General features: G+C 42.1%; 1 protein-coding gene across 5 annotated transcripts; it reads left to right on the top strand.

The window, feature by feature from the left end:
- Positions 1-70: 70 nt before the first annotated feature.
- ktn1 (kinectin 1) lies at positions 71-18,969 on the top strand. Of its 5 annotated transcripts, none has more exons than XM_013276263.3 (36): positions 71-290; positions 5,565-6,265; positions 6,536-6,691; positions 6,820-6,936; positions 7,023-7,153; positions 7,294-7,398; positions 7,535-7,675; positions 7,871-7,977; positions 8,203-8,347; positions 8,910-9,006; positions 9,102-9,286; positions 9,427-9,474; positions 9,599-9,636; positions 9,745-9,835; positions 10,145-10,213; positions 10,344-10,381; positions 10,467-10,557; positions 10,722-10,790; positions 10,888-10,925; positions 11,224-11,314; positions 11,437-11,549; positions 11,635-11,731; positions 11,960-12,000; positions 12,120-12,210; positions 12,979-13,065; positions 14,511-14,600; positions 14,706-14,792; positions 14,872-14,961; positions 15,092-15,184; positions 15,292-15,360; positions 15,462-15,545; positions 16,303-16,386; positions 17,349-17,432; positions 17,522-17,617; positions 17,729-17,839; positions 17,951-18,969. In XM_013276263.3, exons 2-36 carry the CDS (start codon positions 5,566-5,568, stop codon positions 17,978-17,980), a joined length of 3,804 nt encoding a protein of 1,267 aa, XP_013131717.2. In that variant the 5' UTR covers positions 71-290; position 5,565; the 3' UTR covers positions 17,981-18,969. The 5 variants fall into 5 exon arrangements, with proteins under 5 accessions (XP_013131717.2, XP_019204360.1, XP_019204361.1 ...); XM_019348815.2 differs by having other exon boundaries at positions 6,533-6,691; positions 6,844-6,936; XM_019348814.2 differs by having other exon boundaries at positions 72-290; positions 6,533-6,691.
- The last annotated feature ends 1,546 nt before the right edge of the window (positions 18,970-20,515 follow it).

Genomic DNA, 20,515 nt, shown 5'->3' with positions numbered 1-20,515 from the left:
AGTATCGTAAGATTTATGAACCAAGAATGTTTCGAAAGGGCGGTACTTTTTACTTATTATTTGTAATGTGATGACATGTGGCCTTCGGTGTGCCACGAGCCTCAAAATAAACGCTCCTTAGCAGGCTGACTGTGACCCGCCCCCGCGAACCAGAAACAGCAGATTCTCTGACGGATAGCGCAGAAGAAAGCCGGGTTGGAGCTGCCCTGGGAAGGCAGGAGTGTGCTGGTGTCAACGCAGAGCAACGCCATTTCACTACTAGCTAAGGGAACAGCAAACTGAAGCTACAGGTATTTCTAGCGGCTGTTTCCGGAAATCTTCTATTCGTTTTTTGTGGAAAAAAGCTGCTCATCCCGTACTTAGCACAGCTTAGCTCTTCACGTAGGCCTGGGAACGGCCCTCAGGACTTTAACGGAAGGATGGGGACGGGTCAGAGATTTCAAGAGAGATGGAGGCTAGGATCTGAGGAGGAATGAGGCCCGTGTGGGCAAATGTCCACCCCTCCAGAGAGTGTGAAAGAGAGTCAAAGTATTCCGGCTAACATTTGTGTGGTCAGTTCTGTCGCCTCTGTACTAATTGGATTGGGCAGCTAAGGCTAGTGCCTTCCTCTCGGTAGTTTGCTAGTTAGCTAGCCCATTCATAGTGTTGAGCTGTAGCCGCTGAGTCGAACTTAAAAAGTGGTGACGAGTCTTTTTCCTCGTTGATTTATACATAGTAGCAACTGTTTATGACCGTGGCCGGAACACAGTTAAGCCCCAGCAGTTGGACATTTTTGCTCGTCATTCTGGGAAGTCATCTTTGTGACATGTGTTGTCTTTTCTTTCGTTTTCGTGGTTTATTTGAGTATGACGTGTGATAAATGACCTAGCTGGGCTAGCTTGACAAGAGCTTAGGCCACTTCTGCTTTTTCTGTGATTACATGCTGCAATCATTGACAGTGTTCCTCTAAGTGTAAGAATAGCTGCCATTGCGTATATTGGCTGACTAGTCAGCACAAGGCCCACGATGCTACGTGTGGCATGACCTAGCATGCTGGAACTTTTAGGGCTCAGCTGGTAAATGTTGAGATGACTCGGGGCTACATCACCAAGTTTAGGTGCTGGCAAGCACAATAAGAAGGAATTATAATGGGGTTAGTGACCAAACACGTTACTGTGGAAAAGTGAGACTTTGTTAAACTGACTTTTACTTACTAAGTAAACACAAAACTAAAGTACGTCTCTGAAGGACCTTGAGATTCCTTCCGAGACCTCATTGCCCCTATTTTAAAAAGCCTTTAGGGTTATGGCTCAGCTTCTTCTCTCTTTTGATGAAAGCATTGTTAGCTTTGCTTTACAAGAGTCTTCTTTTTAGTTTCTTTGAGGTCTGTCTGTAGATGGGTTCTAATCTGAAGTGTTTTACTTAATGGCATACTTTCCTGGATAAAGCCTGACAGGGAGGATCATATCCTTGCATATAACTTATTTGTTAATGTTTTCCAATAAAATCAAAACAACAGTCGCTGTGTACTTTGGTACTTTCTTTAGTTTATTGCCAGAAGATTGATAAAGATGAATGTCAGTATTCAGAGAGAGCCAACTTCCATTTGACTTAACAATAAATCTAAGGTAGATTATTTTAATTGCCTGACTATTCTTTGTGGGTAAAAGGTGCTGTTAGTGAATATGATTTTTCTTAAATTTTAAGAATAAAAAAAACATTATATTACAACAATCTAGCTAATCTATACAATTATTATAAATCAGAATACAGACACAAAACATGTAAATAAAATACAAATGACATGTAGGGATAAGGTTGATATAATGGCATCTCACTTGAAGGGCAGAAAAAAAATACGCTCAAAAGTTTCCTTAGTAGACAATAGTGGAGGAAGTAGAAAAAAAACAGTGGTCCATTTTTAACCCCCCATTTGTTTGTGGTTTGTGCTCCTCTTTTCTGTCTTCTTACCCATTTAGTCTCCAAACGGTAGGGCCTATAAATTGCCCCTTCCTGACCCTAGTACTGCCAGATGTCACTTCCTGTTGAAAAGCAGTTCTTCTTTCCCACTGTCGCCAAGTGCTTACTCAGAGCAGACCGTCTCATCATTGGAATCTCCGCTCTAATAATAAACAGTCTTCGTCTTGAAATGACTGTTGCTGTGACCCTGTACTAAATTTGTATTGAAAATGGCGCACTTTAAAGAAGCAGTTTTCTTTTCATTACAAAGATGTTCTTCATAATTTCAAAGTAATTATAACATTAAAACATAAAGGTAAAGTGACTGCTACTGCACCTCCCACAGCTTGTCGTGAACATTGACTTACTGCTAGAAAAAAAATCCTGCAGATGCAGTTGTTACAGTCATAACGATTATATTAATTTATTATGTTATTACCACTTAATTACATTTTGTAACACATTTTCATTTGGCCATCTCCCCACCATTCTACTGTAGGTTTAATCCAGAAAAATAGTTTTCATTTTTCATAGTGTTTAGAGTAGTCATAGTCTGTTTAGACTTACATTGGCTATATAATTTATTTTAGAGAAACTGCAAACTTTACTAAAAAAACTCAAATTTTCTGTAGTATCCTGGACTATAGATGTGTTTCAAAATGACTTGTTGCCTATTTTACATTTACTATGTATGCATGGCCTGATTTTCAATTACTGTCTGTATTGCTTTTTGGACCTGATAGTTATCAGGAGTTGTCTCTGTGTCCATGTCTGCCAAAATCAAGAGGGCTGGCCAGCCAAGTGGTTAGATTCCGGGGAGCCAATAACCCGGGAGGGCTTTGTCCTGCGGGCTCATTTTGATTCTGGAACAAGCCTCAGGCCGTACAAAAAAAATCTCATGCACCTTCCAGTCTGAGGCTAGGGACTCAAAGCAACCAAGCCTCATACCTTCATACTGCTTACTCCACCCACACTTTAAATACCAGGAAGAAACGCGGAGCTATTTTGACACATAATGTACTCTGGTACGGGAGTGTCCTCGAATATGCAATCAGCAATTTCCTGATCTAGCAGCGACTGAAAGTTAATGATTTTATTTACACTAGAAACTTGTTGTGTTAGTACATAGTTTAAAAGGGCTTCTTCATGTTTTGACTTTATTTTCTTATAAAACCTGCAGTGTGTTCCAGGTAGTTAATGTTTGGGGCAGTCTTATCCAGAACTGAAATGCATTTTTGGTTTTTAAGTGTTTCTTATTGGTTCAAGTGTAAAGCTTTAAAGCTCAAAATGAAGGGCACATTTTCTAATGAGGTCACAGATAAGATACCAATACAAAAGACAAGCAGAGAGTAAAATCTCTTATAAAGACCACATCTCGGTGCATGCTTTCACAGATATGTCTTTGCTCACCGTTTATGTTTTCTGTGAGTGTGAAGGAATTCAGTCCTTGGGTTGGTTGAATAAGACAGCCATTTTCAATCAATTATTAAGATGAGACAATCTGATGTATTTGAGTCAAAGTAAAAGTAAAAATGTTATATAATAAAAACTGGACCCAAAGAAATGTTTCAAAGATGTTACATAATGGGGAGCTTGTAGTTGTGTTCACAGGAAAGGCGTGCTGTTTCAAAGGCAAACAGTTTTTCAAAATTGGATCAAATCGTAGTCATTATGAGCCTGATATGTTTTTATGTGCTGCGTGTAATGGGAAGGGTTGGGCGAGGCAGGGAGGGGAGGAGAAGGGAATGAAACAGTATCAACATTATACTAAGCCTGCCAGTCCACAGGAAGCCCTGCAGTGGAAAGTTATTCTTAAATGTATTATCATGGGTAATCTGCTTAATCCAAATTACTAAAGACGTCTGCTCTACAACAGTGACTCCTACGCTGTATTGCTGCCACAAATCTTGAGTATAGTATGGGATTGTGTCGCACTTCAGGTCACTCACTGTCGCTGCCACTCTGCATTGTTAGCGACACAGTACTGCTGCCGTCACCCAGGGCTTAACTTACCTCCACTGTCAAAACACTGTGGTTTAATTTTTGTGATAAGTCACCGTTTTGCACGTGGTGTCGTCGTGTGTTGATTTGCAAGATGTACTTTGCAGGAATGCTTGAAAATGGTTCGTTATTTATTTATTTTTAGTAAAGTTGCCGCCATTGCTGGAAATTTGCAAAGAATGTCACAAAAACATCTTATCTGGGTGATTAAAGCGAAAAAGATATGAGCTAGGGAGGAAAACTAGAGCCTAAAGGGGAAATATAGGGGAAAAATGCCAGTTCTATGCTAGTTTATTCTTGCTGCATAGCCTTGAGGAGTCAGCTCAAACTCACCACATAGTTCCTAGAAATATCTTTGGCAGATGCAAAGCTGATGATGTCTTAGGACCACTTGACTCTGTAAACTCTGTTTGTGGTGGAGGAACATCATCTTCTTTTGGCTTTATGCAGGCGGGGGCCGAACTGCAGCTGCAGCAGATCTCATCCTGTGACACTTGGATGTAGGTGTATTTTTGCCCCTTGCAAATCCGGTCCGATATGAGTTTAGAATAACCACCGTGTCATTCTTGTGGGGGCTGAAAGAGGGAGGTGACTATTTAAGAGACTGTGAGCCATTTTCTTTTTAGCCTAGTTGCCTTTCTAATGATCTTGACCTATTTGGTCCCCTTTAAAACCAGGGCAAACGAAGTTGAGTCTCACAGTCAGTGTTTTAGGTACAGGTGTGTCTCTCTTTGCACAAGTTACACATGTGTACATACGTTAAGCTGTGTGGCTGGGGGACTGCCTTCTAATTGGATCATATCGCTAAGAGGGGGCAGGGTGTGGAGAAGAAGAATCTCCTCTCCTACCTTCTCAGCACTACTGGTGTGCTTACACTCCGCCCCCTATGTACACATATCATAATCCATTTCCACTCATGAACTCTGCCTAGAGAATCAGGTCTGAAAAGTGTTCTGAGGTCTATAACCAAAGAGTTTGTGTAAAGATGAATGAAGTTTCAGGGTCTGAATAGTGAATTCAGTGTCCAAGTGAATTAAACCTGCATTCTTTTCTGTTTTCAAAAAGATGTCCGTTTGCAAGGAGATCTATAGCTCTGTCCTTCACTCTCCTGTCTGTGAGCTCAGTAAGCAGTTTCCTGTTGAGTCTTTCTTCGCAGTTGCAAGTTTCAGATCTTTCTGAATGCAGCATGTTGTTCATTCTGCGTATTCTAGTCCCCATTAGAATCAAAAGGAGGATAAGCTGGGATATTTCTTTTACAGTGTGACTGAAAAGGCGCTAGCCTTTGAGAATGCAATTTCTTAGCCTTCTTGAGGGATCCACCCTTCACTTGTCACATTCAGCCATCACTCTGGCTCCTGTGACTGAAACTTAATATGCTCGCTGAGAGACCAGCCAGACTTGTTAGATGGAAAGGAGCAGCAAGCTGACTGAGAGTATAACTCTCATTATATCAGTTTCGATATTTGAGCAGTTTATCACCTCAGGATCGGGTATTTAGCTGTCTTTATCAGTCTATTAGTCTTTATCTATTAAAATTTCAAACCAACATTAAGTGTAAATTGAACAAGACAAGTTTCCTAAAATGAGCTTGGTTTTATTTTTCTTGGGTTATTGTCCAATTTCAGAATGGCGGTGGATATCTATGACTCTCAGTACCTGCTCATCCTGGCCCCTTCACTGGTCATCGCCCTCATGTTTCTCTTCTTCTGGCTCTTCATGAAAGAAACCTCCTACGATGAGGTGCTGGCCAAGCAGAAGCGTGACCTCAAGTTGCCACCAAGCAAGCCAGACCCCCGTAAAAAGAATGAAAAGAAGAAGAGCAAGAAGAAGGAGAGCTCCAGTGGGGGAAGCGGCGGAGGAACCGGAGGTGGGGGGGAGTCAGAGGAGGATTTGCGGGATTTTGATGTGGCTGAAGGTGCTAACAGCTCTACTGTGGAGGTAGAGGAGGAAACTGTGTCAGCTGCTACCCCTGATCCTGCTCCACCTACACCCACTCCGTATGTGCCTGTTTCGGTGTCATCAGAGGCTCCTGCTGGTCTGAGAGAGAGAAAGAAGAAGGAGAAGAAGGCTGCCAAAGCTGCTGCTGCTGCTGCTGCTGCCGCCGCCGCCACAGTTTCTCCCTCTGAGGAGCCAGAAGTGAACGGCTCCAAGCCAGTCAGCCGCAAGACAGAGGCACCTTTGGCTGCAAGCAAACAGTCCAGCACACCCTCACCGAAACATGAGGTTCAGGTCCAGATCCAAGCTGTTCAGGCTCCCGTTCAAGCTCAGACACCTCCACAGATTTCTGGGAAAAAGAAGGAAAAGAAGAAACAAAAAGTGGAGTCTGGTTAGTAACCAAGAGTAATGTTTAAAATGTTTGCAGTTTTTTTTTTTTTTAAGAAAACATGAGAACGCCAAGTAGCAGTTTCATTTGGTTAGTATTTGTTTGAAATTACAGCAGTTGTGGTAAAATTGAGAAGTAATATTGCTGTAGTTGCTACTTTCTCATGTTCAGATATTTGTGCCAGTAACTTTAATGATAATCGAGCATTCTTATTTAATCAATCAAGGCAACCTGAGAAGGTTTTCTGAACTTGCTGTCCTGTCTTTCCAGCAGATGAGCAGCACACAGAGGTTAAAGTGGAGCAGGCCCCAGCTACTGTCAAGAAAGAAGCTCCTATTGTGGCTGAAACCAAAGCTTTAGATGGTGCAACTCAAAGCGTGACCAGTGGGAAAAAGAAGAATTCTGCTAAGAAGCAGAAAACTGATCACGGTAACGATGATTATTACGTTATTAATTAATAACATTAAATTTGAAGAATTTGGCTCTATTAAGACTGTAAAGACAAAAGCTTAAAATGAAGCCTGGAAATCTAATAAAGAGTATTTTCTGAAATCCAGTTGATGAAGCCCATATTTTGCCAGACTCAGCAGCTTCTGCTAACCACCAGGCAGCCCATAATGATGACGCACCATCCAAAGGGTCTGGCAAGAAGCAGAAAAACGAGACTGATAAGGGTAAGAGGTGAAAGCGTGGGTTTTAAATCGCAAAATATTTGTAAGCCCTTCTAAACTGGGTTTCTCGTTTTTGTTGGCCTTAACAGAGAACACAGAGGTGAAACTGAAGGAGCTGCTCTCCGGTCTGTCCAGCCTGGCTCTGTCAGATGCAGAGGCCGTCAGTGTGATGGCTCTGCTGCGAGAGAAGAGTCCTAATGCCGTGGACGCCTGGCATAAGGTGAGAGATTAATAAGAGATAAGCTGAACTGGGTGCTGTCACAAACAACATTCCACACTGTTTGCGTTTGGCAGGTCACCCAGTGTTTGTAGTTGGACTTTCTATGCCTTCTTTTAAAATGTGTTCTCTTTCACTGACAGTCCTCAACTAGGCCTGACCCGACTGCCCAGGAAAGGGAGAAGCTTCTGACAACTCTGCAGGAGGAGGCCTCCATTGCCAAAGACAAAGTGAAACAGCTCAGTCAGGTCTAGAGTCCCGTCTTTTTTTTTCCCCTAATGAATTGTGACATGACTGATTTCCTTCCAACTTAATCACTGTAATGCTGGAATAATTCCACTCGGTTCAGTAAAGTGCTTAATTTATCTTCATACTTTGCTTCAGGAGCTGCAGGTTGAGAAGCAGAAGACAAACAGGGTAGAATCAGTGATGAGGGAGCAACGCGCAGCCATGGAGAAAGAACTGGGCAGTATGCAGGGCAAAGCACAGGGCACCTACCAAGAGCTCCAGACAATGCAAATAAAGGTGAAGCCTTACATTTCAGTTATTATCACCTCAGCAAGTACTGGGCTGTATTATACTTGATAACTCTTGAAAAACTGCTAGTACTGTTTAACAAATGAGGAATTTCAAAAATGTGAAGAAAAAAGAAACTTCGGGCAGCTTTTTTGGCACCCCAGAGAGAGTTGGCGAAGACTGAGTACTGTTGATTGTGTGTAGTTTCAGCAGGTGAGGGAGCAGCTGGAAGGCCAGATCAGTCGACTGCAGCAAGAGAACGGCATCCTGAGGGACGCAGTCAGCTCCGCCACCAACCAGATGGAGAGCAAGTCAGTGTTACACAGCTGTGCACGCTCCCTAGAGCTCAATACATGTCTCATGCTCAGCGTAGTGAAACATAGTGATTCCAGCTATATCTCTTAGTCACCTCATTGTCTTTTTACCTTATCTTTCGTTACACAATACCTAAGCTATTTGTGGAATGCTTCTGCTGCAATTTCCCATACATATACCTTAACAAATGCATTTTCATGTCATGTACGTGTGCTTGATAGGAATTCGGCCGAACTAAACAAGTTGCGTTCCGAGTATGCCGGCCTGATGAAAGAGCTATCAGACAGCAACAGCAAGCTGCAGCAGGAGGAGCACCAGAGGAAGTCACTGGAGGTCAGCTACAAGCAGAACGTGTCCCAGCTGGAGGTACGCTAATCCAGATGCGCGGCGTGTTTATTTAGCCTGTGCTTCAGTTTCCCCAGCTGAGACAAAAATGAACCGAGTTGTGCAAAACCTGGACATGCTTCAAATCTGGTTAGCGGGTGTGGCAGCATTACTCGGGAAATGGGAGGAGGTTATAGTGGAAGTCCCGGTGAGGGCTATGGGAAACAGAACCTGAACTGGAAGGATTTTTGTTGCCTTTGGAAGCAGGAATGTTTGAGGCTTTGTGCTGTGTATAAACAACACTTTTCCTGCTAGACACTCAGATGAGCCTTTCCCGACTTGTCGCAGACCACGATCATAAGATGGAGATTTAAATTGCTGGCTCGACACAAACAAGTCTTGGCAAAGAGCTTTAGTGCGATCATAAGAGCTGAGAATTGCACTGTGTAGAAAAAAAAAATCAGAGAATGAATCTGCACATAAGCCTGTAGATTCTGATGGATTTCATAAAGTTTTAATTTCCTCTGCAAAATTTATACAATCGCTCAATTCCAAATGAAGTGTATGGAAGGAAGGTGTTCACAGAGTTTGTATCTGTCTCCAGGCACAGCTGCAGGATGCTAAGCGGCGCTGGGAGGAGCTGCAAAACTTCATCCACAGTGTCAATGCTGAAAGAGAGAAACTTCAGACCTCCAAACAAGGTGATAAAACATAACATTGCACCAAAAAAGCTTTAATTTTTGCGAACCCTAAAAAAAATGATGGTTGCTCAGTGACGGCTGTCGTGTGGTTGCAGAGCTCCACAATCAGCTGCTGGCAGTTGAGGCTGAGATGAGCAACAAGAACAAGGAGATCCAGACACTACACAGCAGCCTGACTGAAGCTGTGGTCTCCAAGGACCGGCTGGAACAGAAAGTGAGGGAGCTGATGGAAATGTCCAAGCACAGTATGCAGGACGACTCGCTCCAGGCCCGGGTTCAGGTGTGCTCACAACTCACAGTGCCAAACCTGCAGCAAGAACAATGAAACTGTTATTGTAGTTACATTGAATGATATCAAAATGGATGTGAATGATATTATAGTCCTCAACCTAATGCTCACTAATGACTTGTGTTTAACAGGAACTTATGAATGAGAACAAAAGTCTTCAGGTCCAGATCTCTACGCAGGTAAATGGGTCAACTTTACACACTTATCATTTAGAGTCAATATGGGATGAGTACCTAGATGGCTCTATGTTTGTGTGTGTGTGAGAGAGAATGTAGGCTGATGACATTTCTGTTTGATATCCAGGCCACTCATGTCTCCCACATTGAGGAGCTGCAAAAGCTGTAAGAAAGATTTCATCTTCTCAGATATTGTGGATCACATTCCAGGCTGTGTCACTGAGCTATATTTCATCTTTCCCTGTGTTGTTGTTGTTTTTCTTTTTTGCCTAGTCTGGCTGAAAAGGAGCTGCAGCGAAAAAGTCTGGAGGATTCTCTAAATGCTGAGAGGAGCAGTGGGGCTAGTAGAGAAACTAACATGCAGGTATATTCAGAAGAGCACTTCACTACAGCTTCTCTTACTAACATTGCACTGGTTCATTAGTTTGCAGGAATGTGTTGCTGTGTTGAGTGGAAATATAGTTTGAAGTCCATGTACACCATCCCCCCGGGAAGAGGGCATGCTCAGATTTGCAGATATTTTGGGTTCAGATGACAAATTGATTTAATGCACTTCCTGGTATTGTAAACCTAAGACAGAATCAGGAATTCTGTGTAATTTCCAAGTGATTGCACAGTATGTCAGCTCCTCCATTGTCTTGGCATGATAAGTGTCGCCTGTATTCATCTGCAGGCCTTGCACAATGAGAACATGTCACTGAAGGCAGAGATTCAGAATCTGCAGGCACAGATTTCTGATCAGGTTAGTTGTTTTGCTTTTCTGTTTAAGAAAAAAAAATCCACTATATGTTGGTGTTTTGTTGTTGTTTTTTTGTTTTTTGTTTTTAAATTTAAAACAACCTCTCAATCTACTTTTGGATGTCCTCTTGCAGACTGCATCCCAGCTGGCTTTGGACCAGTTCCAGAAGAGGTGGGTATGAGAACTGGAGCACATTTTAAATACATCAGCGTCTTAATCTGTCTATAAAGTAAATGATCCATAATTCTTTGAACAGTGTCCGGGAGAAGGAGGAAAACATGAAAACTGTAGAGGGCCTGTTGGAGAAAGGGTTGATTGAGGTGGCCAACAAAGAGGAGGAACTTAAGGTATCTGTTTTCTCTAAAAGACACAATCAAAACATGCTGGCTCATATACACACATTTATCTGACCACAGCTTCCCCTAAGTGACTCTGCATAATACTGTTGGCTTGCTAACCACAGTCTTTAATTGATATGAAGACTTAAAGTCATTTGTTTCCCCTAATGTAGACTGCAAGGGAAGAGAATGGGTCACTTAAACAAGAAATTGAGGACCTTAAGAAAAAGATGGATAAACAGGTGGGTTCTAAAATGATTATTAAGAAATATTTCCTGAATTTTTGATTCCTATTCTGTATATTTATTTATTTTCATTTTTCTTCCCCTCTAACTAAAGGTGTCTTCAGAGCTGATGGTGGAAGAACTCCAGAGCAAGTAAGATCAATAAAGTTTATTTGATTATTTAGTACAAAGGTTTAGTTCCAACCATATCCTATTCATGAAAACAAAGGCTACTACTGACTCTGTAAGCATATTAAAAAAAAAACACATTCCCCCTGGCAGTCCAGGACACTCCTAAGACACACCCCTCATAGTAGCTTTTTCAACATCCATTCCCACTGGAACAAGAGGCTGTCTATTGTTGAATGTCCTCTTATTGTTGATATTGTGAAGATAAGCAGATTTCACAGGCTTTACAATGTAATGACCCTTGTTTCATTGTGCTTCAAAGGATCCAAGAAAAGGAAACAAAGCTGAAAATGGTGGAGGAGAGTCTACAGGCAGCGCAAGACAGCAGCTCGGCCAGAGAGAAGACGGTTGAGGTGCAGCCCTTTCCTTGTATCAGTGTAAACAGTTTGGCAGATTTCAAAAGACCCTTTCTTCACGTTGTTTTTCAGTGTTGTCCTTGTCTGGGCTCTTGTCTGAATCGGTTTTTGTCTCACAGGCTCTGGAGCAGCAGTTGGCTGCCTTGCAGGCAGAGATAGAGCAGCTGAGACAGAAGGAGACAGCAGAAGTGCTGACCAGCTCTGCTACTCAGCTCCAAGAACTCCAGGCTCAGTGAGTTAAATCAGCACCTCAGTGTAAGCTCCCTACGCACATGCCTTTCAAATCCGACTTTTGATGACCAACATTTGACCAACAGGCTGGTGGGAAAGGACCAGGAGATCCAGACACTACAGAGTGAGCTGGAGGCAAGGACAAAGGAGCTAAGCGAGAAGATTCAGCAGGTACAGCAACAGGTAAGGGAGTGAGAGAATATGTATATTGTAGATATAAAAATGTTAAGTCCTCATGTTACACATTTTCTGGCTGAAAATCATCCAGATGACATTTAAGGAGGGGGGGCTCTCTTTACTATGTTAAAGGTTGTCGTCATGCTATAGCTTCTTTATTTGGCTGTCCCTATTTTAGTCTCATAAGATATTCAGTGTTGGTTTTCATTGTCTGTTTCTCCCCCGCTCATATAGCAGTCCCACACGGTAGTGCCAAGCCCAGAGCTCCTTACAGCGTGAGTAGTATTGCATGACAAAACAATACCAACACAGTTTTATTTTTAAGGCCTGTTTACTGTATTGTACCGGAAGTTTGATCAGTTTTGTAATGCGTGGTTCTGCTGTTCTCTGTCAGGTTGTCAGAGAAGGAGAAACAGGTCTCCGATCTGCAGGCTGAGCTGGCTGAGCTGAGGGACACCGTAAACCTTCAAAGGAAGAAGAACGATGTAGGTTTCACATAGCAATGACCTGAACTGTGGAATAGCACAGGTCAAACCCTATGAGCAATCAGCCCTGCCCATTGTGTTTCACAAAGCACTCCCCTCACAGTGTTGCACACTGCATATATTCATTCTGCCTATTGTTGTCTGCCACTCGCTTTTTGTTCATTTTAAATAGCGCTTTGTTTTTTTCCCTTGTTTTGTTTGTTTTAAACCAAATACAAATTTTTCTTCAGCTCAGGTTGTGTATGCAACACGATTACACACACATCAGTTCAGTGTCTGTTTTGGATTGCTTAAGCTGAGCATTGCATAAGAGGGCTTCCAGCCTACTCTTGTTGTGCTCGCCGCTGGCCATGACTGTTTCAGCAAGCCTGTTTGTGCTTGTGGGTGATTCAGAGCATTAGAAACTCATCTCTATTATTTTTGAGAGAGGTTTATTTAATCTGAGAAGCATATAAAGCATATTTGTATTATTATATGCACACTATAGTTGAAGATACTTATTTTAATTAGAATTAAAATGACTTAAAGAATATTTTTTTACTAAATATACCTGTGCAGGCTGTGCATGTTGTTTTAAACCACACATGGTGTCAGAGCAGGACTATCAAGACTTTTTGCTTTTTACATATTTTTAGCTATTGGAGCATGGATGAGAAATGCCTTTGGTTCGTTTTGTTACTCTACCAGTCTTTATTTGAGGGTCACTGAATGCATTCCCCCCCCGAGGCTGAACTGAAAGTAGTATCTCTCTGGAACTGACCAAAACAGGAGCTTCGGGAGAAAAACTGGAGTGCAATGGAAGCTCTGTCAGCCACCGAGTCCATGCTTCAAGGGAAACTCAGCAAAGCTGTCAAGGTTCGACACCTCACCTCAGTCTGCTTCACTCTAGTTCCAATCTGATGCATCCCCCTCCGAAACGCTGTGTTTTGCCATAATCGACCCAGTGAAATTTCTTTTCTGCCATCATCCATAACAAAACTGCATACTCATTTACCTTCACTCCTCCCGCTCTGCTGTTTGGCCTCAACTTTTTAATTGGCTGTTTTTGAGCTGGTGAACTGCAGTAATCTGCTCCCCCTCGGGCATCTCTGACTTTATTTATTTAACAAATATTGGCTTCTTAAGCGTATATACATAACTTTCCTTTATGCTTTGAAATGTAAGAGGTTTTTTTCCTTTTCTTACCCAAAGCTTAGGTCGATGCTTGGAAATGAGTGTGCAGTGACTTAGAAATTCACTAGATGTCATTAGATTGAGATTCATTGTAATCATTTTGCAGCTTCCTGTCGTCTCTCTGTCATGTGGCATGCTTTGTGACATTGTACTGTTAATATCACCAGTTAATCAAAGAAAATCTGTTTAATTCAAATCTAGTCCTTTTTTCCCTTTTTGTTTAAGAGAAGTGTTAACATTCAAAGCTTGTAATGAATATGCAGCAGTCCTCTGTTTCTCAATGCTCTGTTCTCACAACTGAAACATCTTTGTTCTCTATCAGGATGAACAAAGTGCAACTAAATCTAAGCCGCAATCAGCTGTTCTTTTCATGCATTTCTACTTCATGTAGAGTTTGCTCCCGGATAGCTGTGCTATTAAGAGTTACAGTGATGTTTATTTCAGTCATCCTCCTACATTAGGTGAGGGTACATGCTGAACCATCGGCACAGCTGCTCTCCTGCCATTTGAGTACAGTAGAAAGCACCTTCTCGCGCCTGAGCCAGGGAGTTCCTTAGCAGCTGTTGTGTGCTATCGGTGCATGCTGGTTGGTTGTATTCAGCTCCACACTCTGTGTCAAAGCTGTCTTGTGACAGCGTGTTAATGCAAACAGTGGTTAGACAGCCAGCTGGCTCGTGTATGGCATGTGTTCCCCCTTTCAGACCTGAGAGTTGATGGTGTATTATTAGAGGACTGATCAATACTTTTTGTTTACTGGAGAGTTTCAAGATACTTTTGTGAACACAAATGAGAGATGCTCTGAATCTGAGGTGACACCTGGCTTAGGTGTGGTCTGTTGATGCTTATGGTTTCTCAGAGTAAATGGAACTGGGAGTGAGATAGATTTTTATTTTTTTTTTTGTCCTAAACTTGGATAACGAGCTGGCATTATAAAATTTGTGGGATTTTGATTGAAGCAGCCTGATCACTGGTTTGAAACAGATTGATGGGGGTTAAGAGAAAGTTGGTTATATTTGCTTGGATGACCACTGGACCTTGTGATCGAAAATATCTTAAGTATTTGAACAGTCATTTATTAATCTCCTCTTCTCTTTTTCTTTCTTTACAATTTGCTCCCTACCTTCTAGGAGAACCAGACAGTGCTGGCTGTATGTCAGGCTGAGTGCCGAGATGTTCTACACAGACTTCTGCCACATGTGCCTCTGCCTTCTGAACAGGTATGACAGGAAACATTTACCTCTATGGTAAATGCATTTGTACACTACAGCTACATGTTGTGTGGTTGATGTTTACTTCATTTTTCCACCTTAATTGTCCTGTAGAACCATCAAGAATGGCTCCAAAGATTTGAAAGGGCAGCAGGTGAAAACTCAGCTTCACAATCCAGCCCTGGATCAGGAGACTCTGAGGTAAATTTGGAAAAAATGCAAAGTTGAACATCATTCCTTTTTCAAATGAGTGCATCAGTAAGTACGATCCACTTTCTAGGAATTGGCTGAGAAACTGAAAGAAGCTGAGGAAACTCAAAGGGTTCTACAGAAAGACTGTGAGACGTACAAGAAGGTTTTGGCAGAGACAGTAAGGGTTATTTTTATTTTACTTTTGGGTTTGTTTGTTTTTTTTTTTTTAGGGGGGTGAGGGAGTTGCCATTATGGTAGCACAGTGATCTCCCTTCCAAATGGAGCTGTCATTTCTGTTGTGTCCACAGGAGGGCATCCTGCAGCGCCTCCAGAACAGTGTGGAGCAGGAGGAGTCTCGCTGGAGGGTGAAGCTGGAGCTATCGCAAGCAGAGCTCGGACAGGTATGGATTCAGGTTTAGCAAGAGATAAAACTCCTAAATGCAGAGTCACTGAAGTGAAATATTGAGAGTTGTCTCTCACTGGATTGTTCTTCTTTCTTTGATCTCAGATGAGCCAGAAAGTCGCAGCTTTGGAGCAAGAGGTTGAGAGACTAACTGATGAAGCAGAGTTGGAAAATGTCAGTAAACCAAACACACAAACATTCTAAAATGTACACTCGCAAATGTCCTGTTAGAGCGGCTGTCATTTGTATCTCTGCTCATCTGTTGTGCTCTGTAGCTGAGAAGAGAAAAACAGCACTTGGAGTCTGAGCTGGAGAGGGCGGAGCGCGAGAGTGCCACTTATGTGACAGAAGTCAGAGAGGTGAGCAGAAACTGGACTTCTTCAGTCATGTTTAACCTCTTAAGGTGAACGTGCGACCTCTGTTGTGTAACAGTTGAGCTGTTTTCACACATGCACCGTTACCCTGAACATTTCCAGAGAGCACCCAACAGAGGTGGCGTTGAGACTGCAAATGTTATACGCAGTCTGATTGGACATTAGACTAGGGAGATGGCAGTTTAAAAGTCTTTGTAATGTCGGATCTCACTGATGTGTGATTAGCACAGTTAATATCCTGGTGCATTCACCACTAGCTAGTGAATGTTGTGTGCAAGGCTCTACTCACACAGCCCCCTCACTTTAAAAAGACTTAAGTATTTCCACGAGTGCAAATGTGTCCGATTTAGGCTATTTCAGCATTTTCTGTTCTGAGAAAAGGATAACTGTGAGAAATATCCCAACTTAAGTCTTGAAATTGTCCAAAGTTCATGTGTGAAAACTGCTCCATGTGTGGCGTTTTGTGGCACCCCACAGTTTGTTTATTCTCGGAATATAAAATTCACACAGCACAGGTTTGTTTTTTGTTTTGTGTGAATTTAATCACTTATGAATCTGGTTATCTGGAGTCATGCACAACTAGTGCTCTGTGCTTCATTTGTGACTTTTTTTTTTGGTTGTGGATGCCTTATGGCCCGGTCAGTGACAGCTTGTATGACTGCATAAACTGTGCTGGTAGTGCTGACCTGGTTCACCCATGACAGACTCACATTAAACAAAACCCTGTCAAACTCAATTTCAGCTTAAAGATCTGTTGACTGAATTGCAGACCAGACTTGATGGCTCATATACAGAGGCTATCAGACAGAATGAGGAGCTGACTTTGGTAAGCGTTGCTCACCCTCTAGCTAGAGCTCCTTTAAATCCTATCCTTTATTGCACTCAGCAGTGGGGCTACACTGACTGCAACAGGACAGGGCTCTCCAAAACTGTGGGTCATCATTCATAAAATCTGTAGATTTGGACTTGCATGGTGGAGCCATGAATAAGATTGGGGGGGCGGGGATTTACAGCTTCTGAGTGATGACTCGCCTTTACTTTCAATTATACTTATAATACTAACTCTTCTTTTTCTGCACCTGCACTCTACTTGTGTCTAACAAATGGCTTGCTAATTAAAAATCTTCTTTTTCTGCCAGGCCAAAAGTATGCCTCCTCTTTGTCTATCACTTACAATTTAATTTCTCTGATGCCTTCAGGCAAGCTTTGTGTGTCTGTTTTGTCTGATAGTCACTGAATGTCCTCGGTGGTCATGAGTCTTTAGTAGTTTTAAACAATATTTTGGCTGTGTTCACTTCAACAATAGCACTATAAGAATGACGATCACTTTTCTATGTGGTTCATACCAGTTGGTGCGAATTCCTTCTGTTCTTGTGTTAAGTGATTGACATAGTGACTTGCGTTGTCTCACAGTTGTGGAAACACTGAGACAGAAATGTACAAAGTCTGGAAAGTTATCAGTGATACAGTCATTTCTTCTGAAGTACACACGAAGTATTACGATGTCTGATAAAATTTAGGGAATTATTTTATTACTTAAACAGGACTTCCTGGATTATGATTCATCCTCTCAGCTTGTACCAAAAAGCCCACATGAGCTTAGTGCTATTTTTGGTTTGAACATTGTCTAAGCAGGCCAAGGGAAAAAAATGAAATCTGTGCAAATGTTGAACTGTTTAATGTAGTTAATGTTGGCAGGAGGATTTGTATATGTTCTGAAAAAGTAGAAGCGGGACTCAAAGGCCAGGTCAACAGTGCAAAATATCTAAATGTCTGGTTTCTTTCCAGCTGAAAACCCAGCTCACTGAGACGCTGTCGAAGCTGGAGGCAGAAGAAAGCGAGAGGCAAAAGGTGGCTGGTGACCTGTATAAGGTAATGATCTGGATTTCATTTCACTTCTGATAAAGGTCAAACTGCCGACCACAATGCTAACAAGTGGAAATTTCTGGCCCTTCATGCAGGCCCAACAATCTGTTGATCTGATCCAAGGGGAGCTCTCAAAAGTGACAGACAATGCTGATGACCTGATCGAGAACAGCAGTCTGTCATCACAAAGAGTAAGGGCAGTTTGAGTGTTGTAACACTGTTGTGACACCAAATAATGTTTATGTTGCGACATCTGGTCCTTTTAATGTCAGGTTAAGACCAAAAAATTGTGTTTGTGACAGGAGGAGATTGACAGAAAGGAGAAATTGACTGCAGGATTGGGTCAGACAGTCACAGAACTGCAACAGCTCCTACAAACTGTCAGCCGGCAACTCACTAAGAGACAGGAGGGGGTGAGGCCTTTTGATCGTGCTTTGTTATTCACAACTGGGTATCATACTCCTGTCTTTCCTCTTGTCAATGAAGATTAAACTTTGCAATTGAATGTTTTTGCTTTCCCTCAGGAGGCTGATAAAGATCTGCCCAAGGTATAGTGAGACCCCCACGCAGCCACCCTGACTGTATTACAGAGACCACCTTTGACTTTCGGTCTCATCCTGACCACATCACAGCATACTGTCACACCCAGCCACTTCCTCCCTTTCAACCTCTATCACTGCACTTGTACTGTAGGCAGCCTCAAACTGACTCTGGCCAAGACGCTGGCAAACCACTCCCAGATTCACTGCTGGCCACAGAGGAGCAGGCAGAGGTTACAGTTAACTCCAGACACTCCAGGCACTATACCAAAATACACACTATTCCACTCCCTCCACATTCCTCTTCTTTTAGCAACAATGCCAGTTAATTTTTATTCTAAACTTAATGACATCCAGTATAATTTAAACTATGTGGACACCATTCCTCTGTTTTAAAATGCTTGTATTTTTCATTGAAATCCTTTTGAATACTGCAGTAGTTTTGTTGTTATTTGTCTTAAGAGAGGGCAGTGATATGAATTTCCAACTCGACTAAACAAACTTTGGTTTTTCAGTCCTTTTCTTCTTAACTTAAAGATATGTAGTGTTTAAATGTATCAGTTAGGACCTGCTGAAATACACTATGTTGTTGATCTGTTTGCCTCCTGATCAGAAAACTATCCAACTGTGCATCCATTATGCATTTATTCATTCATAGCTCCATGTTATACCTTGGCTCAGTACTGGGTGGGAGAAGGGAGATCAGAAGAGGTCTCAGCATATCTGAAGGGTCACTACGTGACTGTAACTATGGAGATGCATGGACAAATTGTACTCAAGTCTGTACTGTTGCTCCAAACAGAAGGGAGTGTGTGTGACCCTGGCTGTGTAAGGCCAGGTCAACAGTGTAGGGGTTTTTAATCCTACTGCAACTACTCTAGGAATAAGCGTCCCATATCATCTGTAATCAGCACTCGCTATATTGTTGCTAAGATCATTAACACTGAAGATTTTGTTCTTTTTGTAACGGGTGATGTTAATAAAAGGGATGCTTGATAAATCTGTTCAGCCTCCTGTGTTGCTTTTTTTTCCCTTCTACCAATGCACTTCCCTCTCCTCGCCACAGTGGGGCAGCACATAACCTAAGTTGGAACTTGAATTGATTTTGTTTATAGCCTTAACAATCCTTAATATGGGGAAAGGAAAAGTCACAAAGCTTCTGTTAATGGTGCCATTGCTAGCAGGTAAATTCAGCATGACAATACAGAATAAACATGTCCGTCATGCAGAGGCGTTATTCCGGGTAAGTGTTTTTGTATGATAGTAAAAAAGCTTGATATTGCCTGCCCTCAATTATGGAACATTTGGGGTGTGACCAGGTTCCTGTGATAGTAACATGCTGTATAATCCCTCACTATGGGACACTTTTTCTGCTTTGTGTGAGGCTTACAAATTCTATCAGCGGTACAACTCTTATGAAATAACTTGTAGCTAAAATCTAGAACCTACCAAGGATAACACCTGTAATGCTGGAAAGTACCACTCTACTGTGATCATTTGAAAGTGAAATTTTACCATTCTACTTAAGCCCTTATAAAGGCACAAAGGCCTGGGTGTATTCTTTCTAAATTTTCCATATTTTCTTTGCCACCTCCAGCTTTTTATTTTTGACAAAAGGATAAATCTGCATGCGACTAGACATGACTTGACTTTGACTTCTCTTCACAGAAAGCTCTTGCTCTCATCTTTTGCATGTTAAAAGGCCTTAAAAACAACAGGACTGTTGTGCTGCCTGGAGGAGGGGTGCGGGTCAGATCAGGAACACGGGCAACATGGAATCAGCACATTCCTCACATTCTCCCACACTGTCATGCTCCAGTCAGCTGACTGGAGATCTAGCTGTTGCCTTCATGGAAACCTCGCGACCAAATATGCTTCACAACATCTTTGATATACTTGTTAAACTGGATCGCACAGGAAGCACCTTTCACAGCTTGTTGTTGCAGACTGCTTAACCATGTATGCACAATCGACTGCAAAGTGGCTATTTCCTAATATACAGCCATTTGCTTACATGCCTAAAAATGTACATGTTTGCATTTCATAGTATATCTAAAATGAGGGATATTTTCTACAGTTCCGCCATTGTAATCAATATGATGTCCTTTGTGTGGAAATTGCAGAGATTTTAAAATGTCATAAATCTGAGGTTTCCCTTTGTCAGACACATGCTCGTTGTTTCACCTCATGCATAGAGATGCTGTCATGTAAAGCCTGCCAAAGAGCAGTGAGGAAGTTGACAGTGGCCTTGTATTTCCTTTGCTAACACTCGTACCCTCAATTGTGCAATTTAGTTTGTTGCAGTACGCCTCTGCTCTGCATGCTTCTTGCCTGCTAACGCTTGACTCCTCCCCCTAAACACAGATTTACACTCATACTACACCAGCACAGCTCCAGCAAAGCAGCCCACTCCCTGCATCTGCTCTCTATCAGTGTGGTATGTGGTAGAAAGCCTTTGATCCCCCCCCCCAGAAAAAAAAATCTGTGTGTGTGTATTTCTGTGGGTATGCATGTGGGAACGTGAATCAGACAGACACAGAAAAGACCATA

Source organism: Oreochromis niloticus, linkage group LG19 (assembly GCF_001858045.2).
Source record: "Oreochromis niloticus isolate F11D_XX linkage group LG19, O_niloticus_UMD_NMBU, whole genome shotgun sequence".
In the NCBI taxonomy this organism is placed as follows: domain Eukaryota; kingdom Metazoa; phylum Chordata; class Actinopteri; order Cichliformes; family Cichlidae; genus Oreochromis; species Oreochromis niloticus.
This window is presented reverse-complemented; position numbering and strand designations above follow the sequence as displayed.